Below are 18,325 nucleotides of genomic sequence, written 5' to 3' on the forward strand. Positions count from 1 at the left end.
CATAATTGTGTTGAGGCCTGACACTATTTTTGGGAAAACATGTTCCCAATATTTCCGACATTTTTCCTAATTAAGGAAATAATAGGAAAATTGAAGTACACGCACTAAACCAAAAGCTTGTGCCGAATAATTAACAGCTGATCAACAAACACACACTATGTGCGCATATAGATGACCTTGTATGTTTGCACTGTATGTAGCTTGCCTTTGAATTGTCTTCTATAATGTCTTTGTCGACCAGCGGGAAATACTCAGCTGTTGCTGATTCGGCACAAGCTTTACTGTGGATTTACATAGCAACGTAAAAGTGACAGATGCAATGTTTTTTAAATACTGCAACCCGAAATTTCATTCATAAAATTAAAATTATGAATGAAATTTCGAGTTGCCGTATGAGAAAATTTTTGCATCTGTTACTTTTACGTTGCTATGTAAATCCACAGTTAGGGTTCAATGCGTGTAAATGTTTTCACAAAAATGATGTCTGCAGTAGTTCCATTTAATTGTTTTTTGTACAGTGTGTGCAAACTAAATTCGAACACCGTAAGATTTTTTAGAGTCTCTACAGTCATTAATGTCAAATAACAAAAATGCGTCCGTTTCAGCCTTTTTCTCAGGCGCACTTTTTATTTTGAATTTGAATCTTTCATCTTTTTCAATTTTTCGTTGTTTTGCTACAGAAAGTGTTCAATTTTAGGTTGTATTATTTTATTTTATAATTTGGAGGCTCAATACTGTAATTTACGTCCGGGCAAATAAAAGAATCAATAGAAATAAGTAACTTTTTTTAAAAGTTTTATCAGATTTTTGTCGTATAGTGGCCGACTTTTAATTTTTTGGTATAGTGGCCGCGCGTCTTTCAATTTTGTGGACTATTTCGATTCAGCTGTTTGACAGTCTGGTCCATGTAAACAGGGAAAGTCAGTTAATTTTATAATCAGTTGTAGATGAAAGCAGCAACAGTGGTTTGTTTATTATCGTTAACAATACGACTAAAGATAGTGTATTCGTTGTTTTTAGAAGATATTTTTTGCATGGAAAATATGTTTCGCATGGATAGCATGCTTCAGATGGAAAACATATTTCAGATGGGAAACATATTTCAGATAGAAAACATGTTTCACATAGGAAACATATTTCAGATATTAAACAAATTTCAGATGGAAAGAATGTTTCAAATTGAAAACATGTTCCAAATGAAGAACATGTTTCAAACGGAAAACATTTTTCTGATAGTAAACATATTTCCAATAGAAAAATATTTTAGGTAGAAAACATGTTTCAGATAAGAACATGTTTTAGATAAGGAACATGTTTCAGGCAAGGAACATGTTTAAGATAAGAACATGTTTCAGATAAGGAACGTGTTTCAGACAAGGAACATGTTTAAGATAAGGAACATGTTTCAGATAAGGAACATGTTTCAGATCAGGAACATGTTTCAGATAAGGAACATGTCTCAGATAAGTAACATGTTCCAAATAGAAAACATGTTTAAAATGTCAAACATTTTTCAGATATAAAACATGTTTCAGATTCGAAACATGCTTCTGATGGGAAACATTTTTCAGATAGAAAACATGTTTCAAATGGGAAACATGGTTCATATAAGAAATGTGTTTCACATGGAAAAACATGTTCTGTGTGGAAAACATGTTTTGTGTCGAAATAGTATATTATCAGACGGAGAAAAAGTGCGATGAAGTCGCACTTTTTTGGTCCTAGGTATGAAAAGTTTTGTTTTTGACCCAGGTGGTGAAAACGTCCGAAAATGACATGAGTGGGTACGAAAATTGATGTCACTGGAAACGAAAAGTGATGCCACTGTAACGAAAAGTAGAAGAAAAGGTGAGAGAAAAAGTTGTTGTTTTGGCTCTCTACCTGGTGAGGGAATGTGAAGTTTTTTTCCGCCTGAATAAAAACTTTTTTTCTAATTTGAGCTGAATATTGGAACTTCATAAAGTACTTCATAAAACTTCGAACAGTTCTTTTTGTCTCTTTTACACATGTTTTTTCTTACAAATTACGGCATATTGGCTCTTCCTTTTCCTTTGAATTTCGATGAATCTAGAGCTTTTGTTTCATAACCCAGCTTTAGGCATTTCGTCAGAAAATTTTCGAATGTTTGTATTAACCTTTACGAAGATTTTTTTTATGCGATATTCCAAAGTATTAGCATCTAAATTATTCTAATAAGACTTTCCTCTTCGTCTAAAATGATTTTAGTTTTAGTTGAAACAAATGTCAGAGTTTACCGCCATTGATAAACTTACCTTTCGCGATTAAATTTAATTCAAGAAACTTCTAAGCTAGGCTTTGATTTTCTTCCATAAATGGTCTCAATAGAAGCCACACACACTGAACGGTCCTTTATAGTCCGTAGAATAAGAATGTGTGTTCTTAGTATTGAATCGACAAATATGTCGTAAATTCTTTGAATTACCAAATCTGAAAAATTTTAATCAGTAGGGTAAAGGTTAGTCGTGCTTCTATACATTGACGCTGCCTTGTAACGTGTGTATAACCTTGAAAATGTCAATAAATGTTACGCGTTACCGAAGAACTATACTAATACTATTCATCTATGAAAAATTTACGACAAAAATCTGATAAAACTTCAAAATAAGTTATTTATATTAATTCTGTTATTCGCACAGTCTCAAATTAGAGTATCGAACCTCCAAATTATAAAATAAAATATTAAAACCGGAAATTAAACACTTTGCGTAGCAAAACAACAAAAAAATTAAAATGACGAAAAATTCAAATTCAAAGTAAAAAGTGCGCCTGCGAGAAAGTGTGAAACGGACGCATCTTCTGTTATAGGCCGATGCCATGAGATCGATGACTTTTAAAACTCTTAAATATCTCAAATGTGTTCCGAAATAAAAAAAACGGACTGTACACAAAAAATTACTTCTGCACACAAAAAATCAGTTTTGTACACAAAAACATTTATTTTGTACACCGAAGAAACATCTTCTGTACACAAAAATGAAAATTTTGTGCATAAGCAACGGCGTAATAGAATTAGTATTTTCTTTATCCAAGATACGAAATGGTAAAATCAGTACGCTTCAAACTTGCGAAAGCTACGTAATTTTGATGATCAATCGACCAAATTGCGTAGCTTTCACCAATATGACATTTCAAAACAATTGTAAAAGGCCCGACAACAAAAGAATTTTATGTCGAACTCGCGTTGCTACGTGTATCCACAGTTACAATAATTTCAAATTTTTAGTTCCACTTTCCTTCCACAATATATGCGGTGTTACAATCGTTCAATTGTAACGCCGGTGTTTTGTGTGTACAATATCATGGTTTATATGTACGAAATCATCATTTTGTGCAATAAATATGGTACCAATTGCAAAACTCATTTGCTAAATTTTGTTGTCAACAGGATTTAACACTGATTGATCCAAAGGCCGATTTTTGTGTGTGCTGACAGTGTAATTGCAAACATTTAGTTGGAGACCAATATCAAGCTTTTGTGCATTTAGTTTGCAGACTAGTACTAGAGATGAGTGGGCATAGCAAATTTTTGTGCCCACATGCCCACTATGCCCATCATTTGAAAAAATGAGCCCAATGCCCAGACCAATGCCCACAAGTAAAATGCCCATGGGCACTAGCCCAGCCCACAAACTTTGTCTACAAGAATCGCTGTTCCTATGTTAATGACGAGCGTTTCAAACCAAATTTAATTCCAGGATCCAAAAAAAATTCCGATATTACACTAATTATCGAAAAATATTTCTTGTGAATTGATGGGATGACGATAACAAATCGTTTTTTGGGCGCCCAAGTTTTATATAAATGCCCACATCCTGGCCCATGCCCACGATCTCTGTAGCCCATTACGCCCATACCCATGGGCATGAGGCATGGGCTGCGGGAAGCCCGCTTTGGCGGGCGGCCCACTCATCTCTAACTAGTACAGCTGCAGCTAGTTGAGCTCATTTTTATGATTCGCTGATTGGCTCATTTGTTACCTCGTTAGCATAACATTTAGGGGAATTTTTTCGCTACTTTGATTACAATAGGGAACGTCGTATTGTTCGACGCTAAATGCAAAGACGGTAGCACTAAATGCATGAATGGTGACCTGTCAACTGAAAATAATAATAAAATTTCGATTTTGACAGATTTTGATCAAACATAATGTCAGTTTGTAGCAGGGTCTATTTTAAGTAATTTTAATTACAGTCAAAGGCAGTCAATTTTCAGTATAAATTTACTTCAGCTATTTTTCAGCACATACAATCAAAACTGGTTTTCCTGGTTCATACGGTTGAAGCTGCTACACGCAAGCGCATGATAGTGGTAAAACCGCATAAAGACGTATAAACGGTTGTGATTGTTTGTATGGATCAGCTGAAAAACAGCTGAAGCTAATTTATGCTGAAAATTGACTGCCTTTGACTGTACTAAAAATTACCAAAAATTACTAAAATTATTGAAAATTACCAAAAAATTACTCTTTTTTTTTAATTTTCAGTAATTTTAGTAATTTTTAGTAATTTTTGGTAATTTTTAGTAATTAAAATTACTTAAAATAGGCCCTGGTCCTGGTTTGTAGCACATGATCTCGAGACTCGGTAAAGTAATTAGTTTTTAAGTCGGACGTATATCTGCTGAGAGAAAAGACTTTAAAATCTTGACTTAATGAGAAAAAATAATTAAATTTTCGAGGCCTTATCTCACAACCGATCCGATGGAAGAATTAATTACTTTGCTGGAATCGTCAAATCATGCATCACGCACTGGCATTATGTTTGATCAAAATCCGTCAAGTCGAAATTTAATTATTTTTCCTGGATGAAAGACCATGCATTCAGCGTCAGTAATAACGTCTTTTCATTTAGCGTCGAATAATCTGATTTTCCCTAATTATCCTATTCCATTACACTTTCGCCTATACGTATACCTTCTACCCGTTGCTATATTCATCGCAACATTCTAAAAATCTAACTACGCCAATTTTCAAGTCTCTATTTTCTTCGAACTAAATTCGTCATTCAATTACTTTGCGTTAGAAAAAAATTTAAAATTTTGAAAGCATTTATAGATATCGCAGAATAAAAGTAGTTGCAAGTTGCAAGTCATGCACTTGTACGTACATTATGAACAGTACACTGGAATTTCCAGATTCACTTATGCGTTTGTAATCGAAGCTTTCGGCTATCACGCGGAATTTTCCTTTGCTTCGCTTGTTGCTTCTGCGATGCAGCAATGTTTTCTGATACGTCACTATTGTCATTTTCCTGTATTTGTTGAATGCACTAATGACAAAAAAAAAAAAAACAAAAATCAACCGACCTGCCCATTTCCATCAACAAATTCTACACACTCACATCGTCTAAAAATATTCGAGGACACGTTATCTCCTCGGGAAACCGCCATGGCTTACGATAGTGCGGTTGATTGGTTTTCCACAGAACATATCCTTCGCTGGCTTTCCGTAAATCTTTTACCATTCGTGGACCCACAGTGTGCGTTACCTTGTTCACTAACCATGGTGGCAGTTTACCTTGCGGATCACAATGGGCCACATAGCCTAAGTAGCAGCCGCCATTCGGTTGCGGTCGAATTACAAATCCTGTGATGTAAGACATTGCCCTGCAGAGAGTGAAAATTGTCTTGACGGATGATGGGGATGGGGAAATTAAATTGGATGAAACAATATCTACCGAATGAATCCTTTTCTTGGAGGATAGTCTTTGTGAGGAACGGAACGAGATAATAACAGTTGTTCTCCTTGGGGTCCTGTGTCCAACCAAGATCTCATTAAAACGAAGTCTCTCGGTTTCAAGGGTGGTGGGCATGACACTGAAATTAAGGCTTGAGTTAGATACGAATTTCTGTTTTTAGCTCATTTAAGAAATTAGTTGAAATTGCCTATATTTGGGCGTTTTGCATTGTATATTCGCTTTTATCTGTCTTTTAGAACCCTTTTTGGAAAAAGACGACAATAACCACCACAAATGTGTCAATAAAAAATAGATTTGGTTGTTGCAGTTTCACTAGTCCTCAAAAAAGTCAGCAGTTTGCCCAAAATTTACGTAAACTTCTGCTAAGTTTTCTCAGAACTGGTCATACTGCTACAACAAAATCAATTTTTTGTTGAAAGCTTACACATTTGTGGTGATTATGGTGGTAAAGTATTTTTGTAAAAAGATATCAGCGAAAATGCAGCACTCAAAAAACGCCCCAAGGTAGGCTTTTCAACGAAGGATCGATTTCTCGTAAGCCAAGCAACCACGATGACTCCAAATGATGTCCACATTTTGCAGTGCTGCCAGCAGATTTCATTCATTAATAACTCGATAAATATGCGTTTTTATAAGTTAAATGTGCCTTCCACAAAAATTAGGAGATATATTTAGAGGGAACAACACATATTCCTCTCACGCGAACGCATATTTAACGAGTTATTAGTGAATGAAATCTGCTGGCACCACTGAAAAAGTGAACTTCATTTATGGATGATCCCTTATCACAAAAATTGACTTCTCACTTACTCGCATAGTATCCGATATCATTATTGACATTGAAGCAACCAATCTCTTCACTGGCGATCATATGAGAGTCCCAGTCCTTGCGATAGTCCGGATCATGAAGTACATCGAAAACAATGTCCGACGATATGTTATGGAAAATGGAATGAATTTTGACCATGTGAAAACTGCAACCTTCAATAGATTTCGTCCAGACTTGTGTTTCAGCTTTCGACAATTCCAAATTCCATCCGGCATTATCGTCGACCAATTGTTTCAGCGATTCAAAGTCATGGTCGTCGGCAATTCGTGGATTATTCATTTGGTAGATGGGTTTGCTTCTGGCAGAATTTTAGGTGTGAATTTTCATAAATTTTTAAAATTTCCATCAATTTCAAATGAAGTTCAACAATATGCTTGAACAGACAGAGGCGTTATTCCCGTTGTATGTTTGCTTTGGTACACTTGATTTTGATGGAGTAGTTGGGGAATTTCATTTCTAAAACTAATCAAATCAATCAATTTCCAAAAATTATGGTTTCAACTTCCGGATACTTGACTGTCATTGTGTTGAAGAAAAAAATCTCATAAATTCCCATGCACTCACCACACAGTAGTCAACAGCAAAAGAAGTAAACAAAAATTCACTTAAAACAATTTGAAACAATTTCCAAATTAGCATCGTCGTCGCTCATCTGGCTGGCACATAAACTAATTACCAAATTGGATTCATTCAACCGAGCTTTAATCGTACACGTCTATCACGGAAAACTCAATTGAAATGTTGTTGTGACATTTTTCATTTTTGACAGCAATAAAAAAGCACAAAATTCAAGTGAAAATTCTGGGTGTCAGCTATTTGACTCTGTCACACGCACACTGCATAAAATATGTATATCACCCGCATACATCAGTCGTATACGTTCAGTGTATTTTCCCCCAATTTTTACTTTCGATAATTTTCCAGCAGTTCAACATTCGCATATGACTTTTCCGTTCCAAAGCACGGCAGTACTGAAATGGCAGCAGTTTTTTCCACGAAGAGTAATTTTCATTGAGATGAAAAAAAGCGTGCCAAAGTATTCAGGTGATGTCGAATTTTCCGAAATTATGTGTTTACCAACAGGTTTGCGACCAGAGCGAAGCGAGTTGGAATTCCTGTTTCTGACCGAGATGATCACAGAGTTTTTCATCCGTGGCGTGAATAACCGTTTTTATCTACGAAACAAACACATCGATTTGTTTCACCATCTTTCAAAATCAAAACAAATTGACAGAGAGAAAAAACTATTGTTAATGGGAGAAACAAAAGACGAGAAAATAAAAATTTTCTCAATTAAACTGTCATCAGATAGAGCGTCAACAAAACGCCATCTACTCACTGCATTTTAGTGCAGAAAATAATGTTATTCACGCCGCAGGGATGAATAATAATATTTCTTCGTACAAAGGAACTTCTTTCGGCAGATTCAGACTTCCATAAAACATTTTTTTTATATCAGAACCTTACGGCCCTGCTAGATGTGATATCGCCGATAAGAGCGAAGCGAGTTCGGCAACACATCGTGTGAGCAAAACTCCATTTCTTAGCATCTGGAACGCCATCAGCCATAACTAGCGCATATTGCACTTACATGAAGTGCCTACTACAATACCAATCCAGTGTGTGATTTGCGTACAGACCTGTCAAAGTCAATTTACGTTACAATATGGATCTGTCAGTGTGTAAATTTACTCCATTTAATAACACAAGTGGCGAGGAAAAGCCTTGAAGGATGTTAGAGTCGAAGTAATTACGAGCTCCCAACAATTTCAACAAAGTTTTCGAGAATTTTCACGAATTTTCGCAAATTTCGCAAAAATCACCAAACTTCGTGAAAATTAATGAAAATTCGCGATCGACCAAAATCACCTGAAAGGATGCCAAAGAAAAACGGTCTGAATGTTTAGATATCACCCACAAAAGACACAAAATACTAACTTATAGAAGAGGGGTTGCCGGTAAAATCAACAATATTCTCTGAATGCGCATGGACATGAAAGGTTACGTAACATTGTAACGTATGGGTTATCCATTGTTGCTATATCAACAGTTCAGTCGACGATAATTTTTTTTTTTCATTATTTGATCCACAACAAATCGACTGCGTCTTTGATATTAACATTCTTTTGTATGTAAATTCAACGCAGAAAAAGTCGATTGATTTACTTGGTTCGCGTTACACAAAGAAAATCGATATCCCAGTCATCTTCAGTTATAACCTGTTGATTTGTTGGAAAGGCTGAGCAATAATACCGATTCACTTTGTGGTCTGGTCAGTCGTGTAAGTACCTATATAAAATGGATTGAGTTGCTGAAAGCTAATTGAGAAAATACATATTCACGTATCAACTCAGCGTAGACGAAATATTTTTCCTTTTTCATTATTTTTACAATCCCAGATAAAACCGCATTAGCCAGTGCACACCGGTTATTTCAGTCGTATAACCTATCGATAACGGATGATATTTACGAAGTCTCATTAACCTGTTTCAGAGTGCTGTCATCTGTTATCGACAACGACAGCAAGAATAAACGACAAGCGCTGACTAACGAGGTCTTAATAGAAAAAAGCATGTTCAAAACAAATGAAGTAAAAGATTTCTGAAATCAATATTTGAAAATCTTCGATCAAATGAAGTAATATTTTGAATAGTAAAACTGTTAATATGCTTGCCGTCCGTGACAAGTTAAAAGGTAGAAAACGTTTCGAGAAATCGGAGCAAAAAACCCCAAAATCTTCCGCATTGATTTTCCATCATCTTCGTAAACAACCTCAGAAACGTATACATAAGGAAATCGAGCGTATCAACATTATCGCTCTATACTGCTTACGTACCGAAACGAACGAGTGTTCTTTTTGCCCACTTAAAATGTGTGAGTCTATTTACTGAACGACGTCACTAATTTATTATCAAGTGTACTCTCTCTCGTAAAAACACCAAGAGACTAAAAACAAGTTCATTCATACGCAACGTTTTAATCATATGGCCTCTGGGTGTTATCAGCAATGTTTCATGTTAACCCACAACAAAATGTTTATTAAATTTTCTGTTTATCTCCGTCTGTTGCGAGAGTTAAAAGTGGTTCGGACACGTCTGTGTGAAAGATTTTTGTTTTAAATAAATTTAAGATCCGCGGCACTGCGTGGTGTTTTAAAATTGATAATTTCGTGTTACAGGCACCAGTGAAAATTTTCACCTCGACGAATCAATCCGTGTTGGCACAACCGCAGCAAATACGAAACATGGACCACAGCAATGGTGTAGATGGATATTCAGATAATCCACATTTGAACGGGAAAATCCGTGATTGGCTGAAATGGGACAAGGTCGGGTGTTTTGCACGTCAGTGGTTGGACAAACTGAAAATTTCATTTTCTTTTTCAGAACGAGAAAACCAGACATGAAATCGAAGATTTGGTGCAACGATGCGAGTGGAAAACACTCGAAAAGCGTTTGGTAAATCGATTGACTTTCGGCACAGCTGGTCTGCGTGGTGTTATGTATGCCGGTTTCTATGCAATGAATGATTTGGTGGTTATACAGTCAGCACAAGGGCTGCTCAAATACATACAGCAGTGTTTTCCGACTGATAAGGAGCGAGAACGGGGCATCGTTCTTGGTTATGACGGACGATACAATAGTAAAAGGTGAGATATAACGGACGAAGTTTTTCACTGCCATGTTAAGCCTAAGCACCGTTTCACATTTGAGTCTTAGCTATTCACCAGCTTCCAGAAGCTTTGAGCTACTTTTGTTTTCCTCTGAAATATTCCACTTTCCCAATGGAATGCGAAAGAAGCTCGAATTCCATTGCAAGTGGAAGATTAAACAGTGGGATACAAAAGAAGCTCACAGCTCACAAAAGCTCCTTAAAAGCCAAGACTCAAATGCGATACGGTGTTTTGGATTAACGAGTCAGATCAGTGAGAAAACGTTGACGTGTTTAACCGGCCCCTTGAATTTCCCTTTACACACAGATTTGCCGAACTAACAGCATGTGTATTCCTCAACGCTGGTGTGCCAGTGTTACTGTTTAGTCAAATGGTTGCTACTCCGTTCATTCCGTTTACGATTTTACAGAAGAAATGTTTGGCAGGGGTAATGTATTAGCGGTGACGTAGTGGACATTTTTGTGCTAAAAGCAACCGTTTTCCAGGTTATGGTGACAGCGTCGCATAATCCGAAAGAAGATAATGGCTACAAGGTCTATTGGGGCAATGGTGCCCAGATTATATCACCACACGACAAATTGATTGAAAAATCGATTTTAGAAAATTTAGAGTAAGGTCATGCAGTGCTGCTGCGTCTCGACAATTTCTCTAAACTTTTGTGACCGTTTCAGACCATTTTCCACATCATGGAATTTGGATATTTTATCATCCTCTTCACTCCTCACCGATCCCTATGACGAAATGATCAAAAGTTACTACGACAAGCTGACAGCAACTATTCCAAAAGATATTTTAGAAACGAATCACTCGAGTGATTTCCAATGCGTATACTCGGCAATGCATGGCGTCGGATATGTGTACGTTAAAAAAGCAATGGAGGCTGGCGATCTTAAACCTGTGATAGCTGTTAAGGAACAAAGTTATGCGGATCCTGAATTCCCCACGTAAGTCACTGCCGTCACTTTACTCATCCGTCAGTCCATTTCTATTCGATTCAATTGAAATTTTCAGAGTTAAATTCCCGAATCCGGAGGAAGGAGCATCGAGTTTAGAGTTGTCAATGAAACTGGCTGATTCGGTGGATGTTGACGTGATTTTGGCAAATGATCCGGATGCGGATCGGCTGGCATGCGCAGAGCGTCACAAAGAGTAAGAGTATGGACAGAAGAGGAGTTCGAGACGGATTTTAATTTGTGATTTTTCGATCAGTACCAGACAATGGAAAGTATTCACTGGAAATGAATTGGGTGCATTGCTCGGCTGGTGGGCATTTGAATGTTACAAGAAATTGAATCCCAACGAGAATTTCAGTGATTGCTATATGCTGGCCAGTACAGTCAGCTCTAAAGTCCTGCGAGCAATAGCCAACGTTGAAGGTTTTCAATTTATCGAAACTCTGACAGGATTCAAGTGGATGGGTAAATTAACTGGCCGCATTGTCGATAAAAGAACTCAATTCGAATTCCTTTGCTTCAGGAAATGAATCGTGCAAACTGATGGCGCAGGGCAAATCAATTGTTTTTGCATTTGAAGAAGCCATCGGTTTCATGGTGTCACCAACTGTTCTCGACAAGGATGGTGTTAGTGCCGCGTGTCATTTAGCATCGTTGGGCAGCTACTTGCGTCATTCCAATTTGTCGTTTAATGATAAATTGAACGAAATCTACAACCGATACGGCTACCATTGTACCATCAATTCGTATTTCATTTGCCATGACCCGGAGGTTATCTCGGCGATTTTTACAAAAATCAGAAACAGTGGAATTGGAGATAAGGTATGTGTATACGCGGTGATACGGCGCAGGCATAAGACCGGTATAATAGATTGGAACGAATTAGTTTAAACACAATTCGATTGTCGATAATAAATGACTGGAAGGCTATAGTCATGTTGATTTACAGGTCACATCCGACTGCAGTTATCCAACGTCGATTTTGAACGGAAAATATCGAATAGAATCAGTTCGAGACCTGACAACTGGCGTAGACACCTCACAGCCGGACAACAAAGCCACTCTACCGACCAGTAAAAGCAGTCAAATGATAACGTTCTCGTTCGAAAATGGTGTTGTTGTCACATTACGAACCAGTGGCACGGAGCCGAAAATCAAATATTATTCGGAAATGTGTGGCAAGCCCCAAGACAAGTAGGTTTTCTTAATCGGGGAACAAATGTGGTTCGTTTTTGACTGAATATATTTCTCTTCCGCAGAAATTGGGACGAACTTCGACAGATACTGGTGGAAATTGTCGATGCCATCGTTGACGAGTTCTTGGAACCGCAACACAATAAACTAATTCCGCGCGATTAAATTGAAAATTTAAATTTTCTTTACATCAAAATGTTCCTCAATCTCAGCAAAATTGTAACAGAAGAAGCTAAACGAAACCATACGAAAGAATGAATTAAAATGTTTGAAAATTGATTCACAATCCGGTGCTTTCATTTGAAACTAATCGTCGCATTCAAAATCCTTAAGTTTAGAAACCGGGAAGATGGTGGACCGTGAGGCGTGGCGCAACTTTGGGAACCAACATTATCACTAATCAACTCTAGCTCACGATCCGGTGAACCGATTTTCATAAACTATTTTTCACCGCGCAGGCGAGAAAATAGTCCTTTTCCCGCCTCAGATGAAACTTCGGGAGTCTTTTTTCTGAAAACCGTTGTCTTGACCTCGGGGAAAAAGTTGGAAATTTAATTTTCTCTGGTGACTTGCTCTCCCCGCTACGCTCTGGTAACAAACAACACCCTCAAATTTCAATTTCCAACTTTCTTCCCTTGGTGAACAAAATACTATTTTCCCGATTAGTGTCTTCAATAACTCTCATTTGCGCTACTAATAAACGTTATACTCTCCATGCTTCCGTAGATAGATGCGAAAAACCTTGACCAGCCCTCCGAAATAACTCCGAACCTACTCGACTGTCTTTCGCATTTTCAACTAGGATCAATTGTCCGAGAAAAAAAGAATTTTCCAAATCGGTTGACATTTACTCAGGCGGACAAAATTTTCTTTGATGATTCGTTTTCGTCACGAGCTATCACTCGACTATGTAACTTTAAAATTGCCGGAGATACATCGCTTTGAAGTTGGTCATTTTGATAGAAAGTTGGAAATGGGTGGGTCAATTGGGGTTTTAGAGATATTTCTTGAATGGTGGCAGATAGAGAATTACTTTCTTCGTCAAATTTTCGATTTTCGTCTTTCGAATTTCGTCAAATTTTCGATTTTCGTCAAATTTTCCATTTTCGTCAAATTTTCGATTTTCGTCAAATTTTCGATTTTCGTCAAATTTTCGAATTTCGTCAAATTTTTGATTTTAGTCAAATTTTCGATTTTCGTCAAATTTTTGATTTTCTAAAACTTCTAAAACGACTGATATCCCAACAAAAATCTCTTCGAGAAAAGTGTGACGCAGTCTTTGAAGTACAATTTCTAAAATGAATGATATCGCTAGAGTTGACGCTTTCAGCTTCGTTACGCAAAAATTAAATTTTACACCCAATTTTAGTTCAAACAAGCTGGCTTAGTTTTTCTCATCATCTGCCAAATAATTTTTACCAAAAAAAATTTGACTGGAAACAACCAAAATTTTACCAAAAAAATCTGCGTCGCAAAGTGGCAAATGTTCAGGAACAGACCAGCAAGAAAATTTATCTGCCACATGCAACGCAGATTTTTTTGGTAAAATTTTGGTTGTTTCCAGTCAATTTTTTTTTGGTAAAAATTATTTGGCAGATGATGAGAAAAACTAAGCCAGCTTGTTTGAACTAAAATTGGGTGTAAAATTTAATTTTGCGTAAAGAAGCTGAAAGCGTCAACTCTAGCGATATCATTCATTTTAGAAATTGTACTTCAAAGACTGCGTCACACTTTTCTCGAAGAGATTTTTGTTGGTAACATGTTACGTCTCGCTCTGATTTTCGCTATTTCCCCACTGTTTTTATATGCCTGGACTATATATAATACGAGATTACCATCAAAATGCATTCAAGAGAATGTTTTGTTTTGCTTGTTTTTCACGGATTTTCAGCTTGTATCTTCTCGAGTTTCTGCTCAACTGTCTAATATTAAAATTTTCATGGATCAGTAGATGGACCCACCCATTGCTTTGGGGAGACAATAGTAGCGTTGTTTTTTGAAATGAAAAAATCAAAGAAACCGGTATTTTTCGACGTCAGTAGAGTCGAAATTTTTTAAAATATATTGGCTCGAAGAGTGGCTTTGTTAGTGCTGTGTCAGCTTGAATTCGTAACTTATTTAGACATCATGACAAACGCGAACTTTAGATTATCCCCATTACATGTAGCCTGAGGATTCGTAAAACTCTAGGTCCTACTAGCTATCGAATCTTATGCATAAGTATCATATTTCTGATTGGCCTATGCTGTAGGCCGTTGCACCGTAAGTTATGGCGATCAGCTATGGCAATGGTCATTTAAACTCTCATAAAACTAGTGTAAATACATCTTCACACACCGTTTTGCTGAAAGCCAAGATCCAATCTTTTCCGCGCCGTGAAATCATGTTTCACGAATTTGTATCGCGTCCAAATAGTCTACACCTGTAGGTCTGGCTATTCGCACGCACGTCCCAATAGTCCACACCTGTAACAATGGCTATTTGCACGCGCGTCCCAATAGTCAACAAACATAAGAGTGACTATTCGCATGCGGCGTGCGAATAGCCTACGGCCGAAGGAAAGACTATTCGCACGCGCGTGCGAATAGTCACTTCGTTTCAAAAACCAGTTTCGCGATTCAGTAGCTGTTGCACCAGGAGTCAGCAATGCAACGATTTTTTTTTTCTTGAAAGATTCTCTCTTTAGATGGAACGTTTCAACGCCTTTGAACTGCATATTTTTCTACTTTTCCTCGTTTTCCTGCACCTTCCCGTGTGTGTAATAAATAAATTTTTTCAAGACAACGGCAACGTACTTCTGTAAAATTTCCTAATGAATTTGATAACAAGAGAATTTCAATGACTTCCAGTACAGAGTACAGTCCGTTCTAAAGTTTTGATAGCAGTAGAACATGTAAAAATACTTGTGGTCGATGCTATCGTCGACAAATTCATATGGGTCAGCAACACAATAAACTAATTCTAGCGCTATTGAATAATTGAAATATTTATTTACATCCCTTAACTCTATGTTTACATCAAAATGTTCCTCAATCTCCGCAAAATTGTAACAAAAGACGCTAAACGAAAAACCGTGCACAAAAATGAATTTTAAATCTGGAAACTTGATTCACAATTCGATGCAATTTCGCATTGACATCGATGAAACAGAGAAACCATTTTCTTAACAAATTGCAATGAACTAAGTGGAAATGTTAATTGGCCTTCAACGAAATCGAAATTAGTGGAATATCGACAAGGCAGAAGGTTTTCTACTTAAGCCTCTGCGTAATGGTGGCGTTCAAAATTCCAGCACTTTGGATTGTTTCCGCATCGACAAGTTCTTTATTCGGGAATGTTGTCAGCAGTGAAAATGCTTTCGAAGCATATTGCGGTCGTGCACTGAAGGATTAAAAGAAAAAAATCAAATAAATCCCTCAGAAGGAGATGTTGGCTGTGTTACTGAACTACTTACGTTGTCACGAATAATCGTATATCAGCGACGCTATGAGTTACATTAAATTTACCAGCCAGACGACTCCCATCGGACAATCGGATATGAATTGAAGTGGTCGGCTTACTTGAATCCAAATGGATAATTTCACTAGCACTACAGAAAGGTGACATTATATCAGGTGCACTCAAGGCATCGAACTCTAAAAATTATTTGTCCTATCAGTGCCTGTTATTGGTAATTTGAGTTACCAAATTTACCGATGAAACTACCGAATTTACTAACAAAATTACCAAGAAGTAAGTTTGGTAATTTTATCGGTTTTCATCGTTAAAATCGGTAAGTGAAATTACCAATAACAGACTCTATGTTCTAGGCTCATCCACTTCACCCGTTCGTATAACAAAATTCATAAATTTCCGGAATTACTTACAATCTTTCATTCAGTTCATTGTCAGCCGGATTACTTTCTTGTGGACCAGCAACTGGTGCGCCAAGAGTATGACCTTTCCCCGAAAACGTGGACACATTCTGATCATTAGGGCCGATGTTTTTTTCTATTTTTGATACCAAACCATCCATATCAGCTCCTTGCAGGCGATCGATTTCGCTCTAAATCGATAGTAATCAATCAACGAGACTGTGAATGTGTATTGTGTCTTGGTATGGCTTTTTACCTTATTTCGATAGAACACAAATGTGGGCATAGCCTTTACACCTTGTGCCACTGCCGTTTCCTGGCACCTATCAACATCGACCTTGAGAAAAATCACTTGCGGATACTTTTTCGGAAATTGCTCAAAATGCGGAGCGATTTTCTGACACGGACCGCACCTAAAAATTGTATTTTTCAACAATAAATTTTGTGTTCCAAGGTCGTTGCGTTAGAAGTTTATTCGATCCACTTACCAAGTAGCAGTAAAATCAACAACAATCAGATGTTTTCCCGCTCCCGACAATTCTGATTGGAAATGATTATCGTCTTTGATTATGCGAACACTCATGGTTGACAGGTTGATTTGAATGGAAAATAGGAAAAAGTAAAATTCGATGATCTAAACGCCGGACAAGAGGATGCAACAATCGAATTTACTTTAAACAATAAAACAAAAATAATAATCAGAAGGAGATGATTAAGCACCTTATTAGACAAGACACATCAATACATCACATTTCATCAGAGCCATCTGTACGAGTGCACTACAAAATAATATTCAGTCGAAATTTTGTCGTTTATGGCGGGAAAAATTCTTTTGAAAAGACTACAATGTTCTTTGCATTATATAGGGAAATGCTGTTTGGAAACTAAGGCTCGATTGTAATAGATTTTTGTAAAATTCTATTACATTTTTAGTACATCTCGTCATAAAATTACTACTGTCAGCGATCTATTTTCTCGTGAACCAACTTCACTGCTATGATATTTAATCGATATTGACCAGAGTGAAGTTATTTCACTAGAAAATAGAGCGCAAAGAATGCAGTACTGACAAAAACTGTAGCGCCTCTACAGAGGTTTATAAGAAATTTACTTTTCACAACTGACCCAACTGACCACAAATCCTTTCTCCGGAGACAAAACGGATGACTGTGAATTCAGACTTAAACCCGATATATCTTTGGAAAGTGTTTGAGGCATATTTCCTTTCTAAAGCGCGACTGGATTGGATTTTATATGTTACTTTAGTCATTCTAGAGTTCATTTCATTTCATTTCATTTCATTTATTTCAGTTTAAATTCAATTATAAATACAAAAAACATCTGCGTAGCTCTAGTGTGACGAAGTCAATTCGTTCGTAATTGCGCTATGCGCAATTTTAAAAATGAACAGTTTCAGTAAATTTGACAATGCCCAACTTGACTTGCATTTTGGTAACAGACGCATTAGAGGGTTGTAGACGTATTAGGGTTCCGGGCTTATTAGGGCTACGGACGTATTATGGTTGCGGACGAAATAGGATTACGGGTTGTACGGGGCTAAGTCGCAGCAAGCGCTCCGACTGTTCTGATGCCTTGTTTTATTGCGGATTCGTTATCTATGAACATAGACAAATGCTTTGCCCTTACCGTCTGCTTCCAATTCAACATGTTACAAACGGCATATTAATCTTATCCTTATCGATTTTCAAATCCGCTGAAGAATTAAGAATTACTTCCTCTAAATTAATTAGTCGGCTGATCGGTGTTGACGAATTTCGCGCCGTGTAATTCACAATTCACGCCGTAAGTGCGGTCGAAATTAAAAATGGAAAGTGTGGAGGTCTTTCTAACGTAGCGTCATTTTCAAACAATGAAGCGTTGAAATGTATTTTTCGGCTCACTTTTTCATCAAATCGTTCACTTAAAATTCAAATTTTAGGCACACTTACGGCGTGAATAACCCACAAAGTGACATCTTCCTTATACCAAATGTGCTCCCATTTGACATATTTGAACATTTGAAGGCTTTTTGACGTTGGAACAATGAGTGTTCATGCTAGAAGCAGTGCTATAGTATATATCAACAGCATTTTGCATTTTTAAAA

At 37.1% G+C, this 18,325-nt stretch overlaps 3 protein-coding genes across 9 annotated transcripts in view; 1 reads left to right on the top strand and 2 right to left on the bottom strand.

Moving 5' to 3' along the window:
- LOC119081920 (phosphoglucomutase-2) overlaps window positions 1-12,650 on the top strand; it is a 40,866-nt gene extending 28,216 nt beyond the window's left edge. The window contains exons 1-11 of one of the 6 annotated variants that reach the window (XM_037191166.1): window positions 8,587-8,674; window positions 9,725-9,874; window positions 9,933-10,195; window positions 10,526-10,646; window positions 10,705-10,829; window positions 10,891-11,163; window positions 11,231-11,368; window positions 11,429-11,637; window positions 11,696-11,994; window positions 12,122-12,366; window positions 12,432-12,650. In XM_037191166.1, the coding sequence (XP_037047061.1) occupies window positions 9,791-9,874; window positions 9,933-10,195; window positions 10,526-10,646; window positions 10,705-10,829; window positions 10,891-11,163; window positions 11,231-11,368; window positions 11,429-11,637; window positions 11,696-11,994; window positions 12,122-12,366; window positions 12,432-12,531 (1,857 nt within the window). In that variant the 5' untranslated portion in view covers window positions 8,587-8,674; window positions 9,725-9,790 and the 3' untranslated portion in view covers window positions 12,532-12,650. Of the gene's footprint in view, window positions 1-8,586; window positions 8,675-8,802; window positions 8,828-9,292; window positions 9,421-9,724; window positions 9,875-9,932; window positions 10,196-10,525; window positions 10,647-10,704; window positions 10,830-10,890; window positions 11,164-11,230; window positions 11,369-11,428; window positions 11,638-11,695; window positions 11,995-12,121; window positions 12,367-12,431 lie in introns of those variants that run through there. The other 5 variants (XM_037191168.1, XM_037191165.1, XM_037191163.1 and 2 more) reach the window with 5 other exon arrangements.
- LOC119081922 (START domain-containing protein 10-like) lies at window positions 4,546-7,426 on the bottom strand. Of its 2 annotated transcripts, none has more exons than XM_037191175.1 (5): window positions 7,111-7,426; window positions 6,528-6,841; window positions 5,697-5,835; window positions 5,361-5,625; window positions 4,546-5,288 (listed from the first exon to the last, which is right to left on the bottom strand). In XM_037191175.1, the coding sequence occupies exons 2-5, from the start codon at window positions 6,823-6,825 to the stop codon at window positions 5,157-5,159; spliced, it is 834 nt and encodes a 277-aa protein (XP_037047070.1). In that variant the 5' UTR covers window positions 6,826-6,841; window positions 7,111-7,426; the 3' UTR covers window positions 4,546-5,156. The 2 variants fall into 2 exon arrangements, with proteins under 2 accessions (XP_037047070.1, XP_037047069.1); XM_037191174.1 differs by having other exon boundaries at window positions 6,528-6,844; window positions 7,111-7,425.
- A 2,684-nt stretch (window positions 12,651-15,334) lies between the features above and the next one.
- On the bottom strand, window positions 15,335-16,992 carry LOC119081924 (thioredoxin-like protein 1). The gene is made up of 5 exons (XM_037191177.1): window positions 16,709-16,992; window positions 16,477-16,633; window positions 16,233-16,411; window positions 15,821-15,955; window positions 15,335-15,747 (listed from the first exon to the last, which is right to left on the bottom strand). Exons 1-5 carry the CDS (start codon window positions 16,801-16,803, stop codon window positions 15,618-15,620), a joined length of 696 nt encoding a protein of 231 aa, XP_037047072.1. The 5' UTR covers window positions 16,804-16,992; the 3' UTR covers window positions 15,335-15,617.
- Between the last annotated feature and the right edge of the window lie 1,333 nt (window positions 16,993-18,325).

The sequence above is a fragment of the Bradysia coprophila genome, unplaced genomic scaffold, assembly GCF_014529535.1.
Source record: "Bradysia coprophila strain Holo2 unplaced genomic scaffold, BU_Bcop_v1 contig_373, whole genome shotgun sequence".
Classification (NCBI taxonomy): Eukaryota; Metazoa; Arthropoda; class Insecta; order Diptera; family Sciaridae; genus Bradysia; species Bradysia coprophila.

What these genes read in the sequence shown, in the direction of transcription:
- LOC119081922 (XM_037191175.1), bottom strand. Translation starts at nt 6,825, where the DNA reads ATGAATAATCCACGAATTGCCGACGACCATGACTTTGAATCGCTGAAA. An exon ending in TGATATCGGATACTATGCGA is followed by an intron (nt 5,836 to 6,527) that starts GTAAGTGAGAAG and finishes CCTTAATTTCAG; the next exon opens with TGTCATGCCCACCACCCTTG. An exon ending in CTCGAATATTTTTAGACGAT is followed by an intron (nt 5,289 to 5,360) that starts GTGAGTGTGTAG and finishes TTTTGTCATTAG; the next exon opens with TGCATTCAACAAATACAGGA.
- LOC119081924 (XM_037191177.1), bottom strand. Translation starts at nt 16,803, where the DNA reads ATGAGTGTTCGCATAATCAAAGACGATAATCATTTCCAATCAGAATTG. An exon ending in GTTGATTTTACTGCTACTTG is followed by an intron (nt 16,634 to 16,708) that starts GTAAGTGGATCG and finishes TACAATTTTTAG; the next exon opens with GTGCGGTCCGTGTCAGAAAA. An exon ending in ATACGATTATTCGTGACAAC is followed by an intron (nt 15,748 to 15,820) that starts GTAAGTAGTTCA and finishes TTAATCCTTCAG; the next exon opens with TGCACGACCGCAATATGCTT.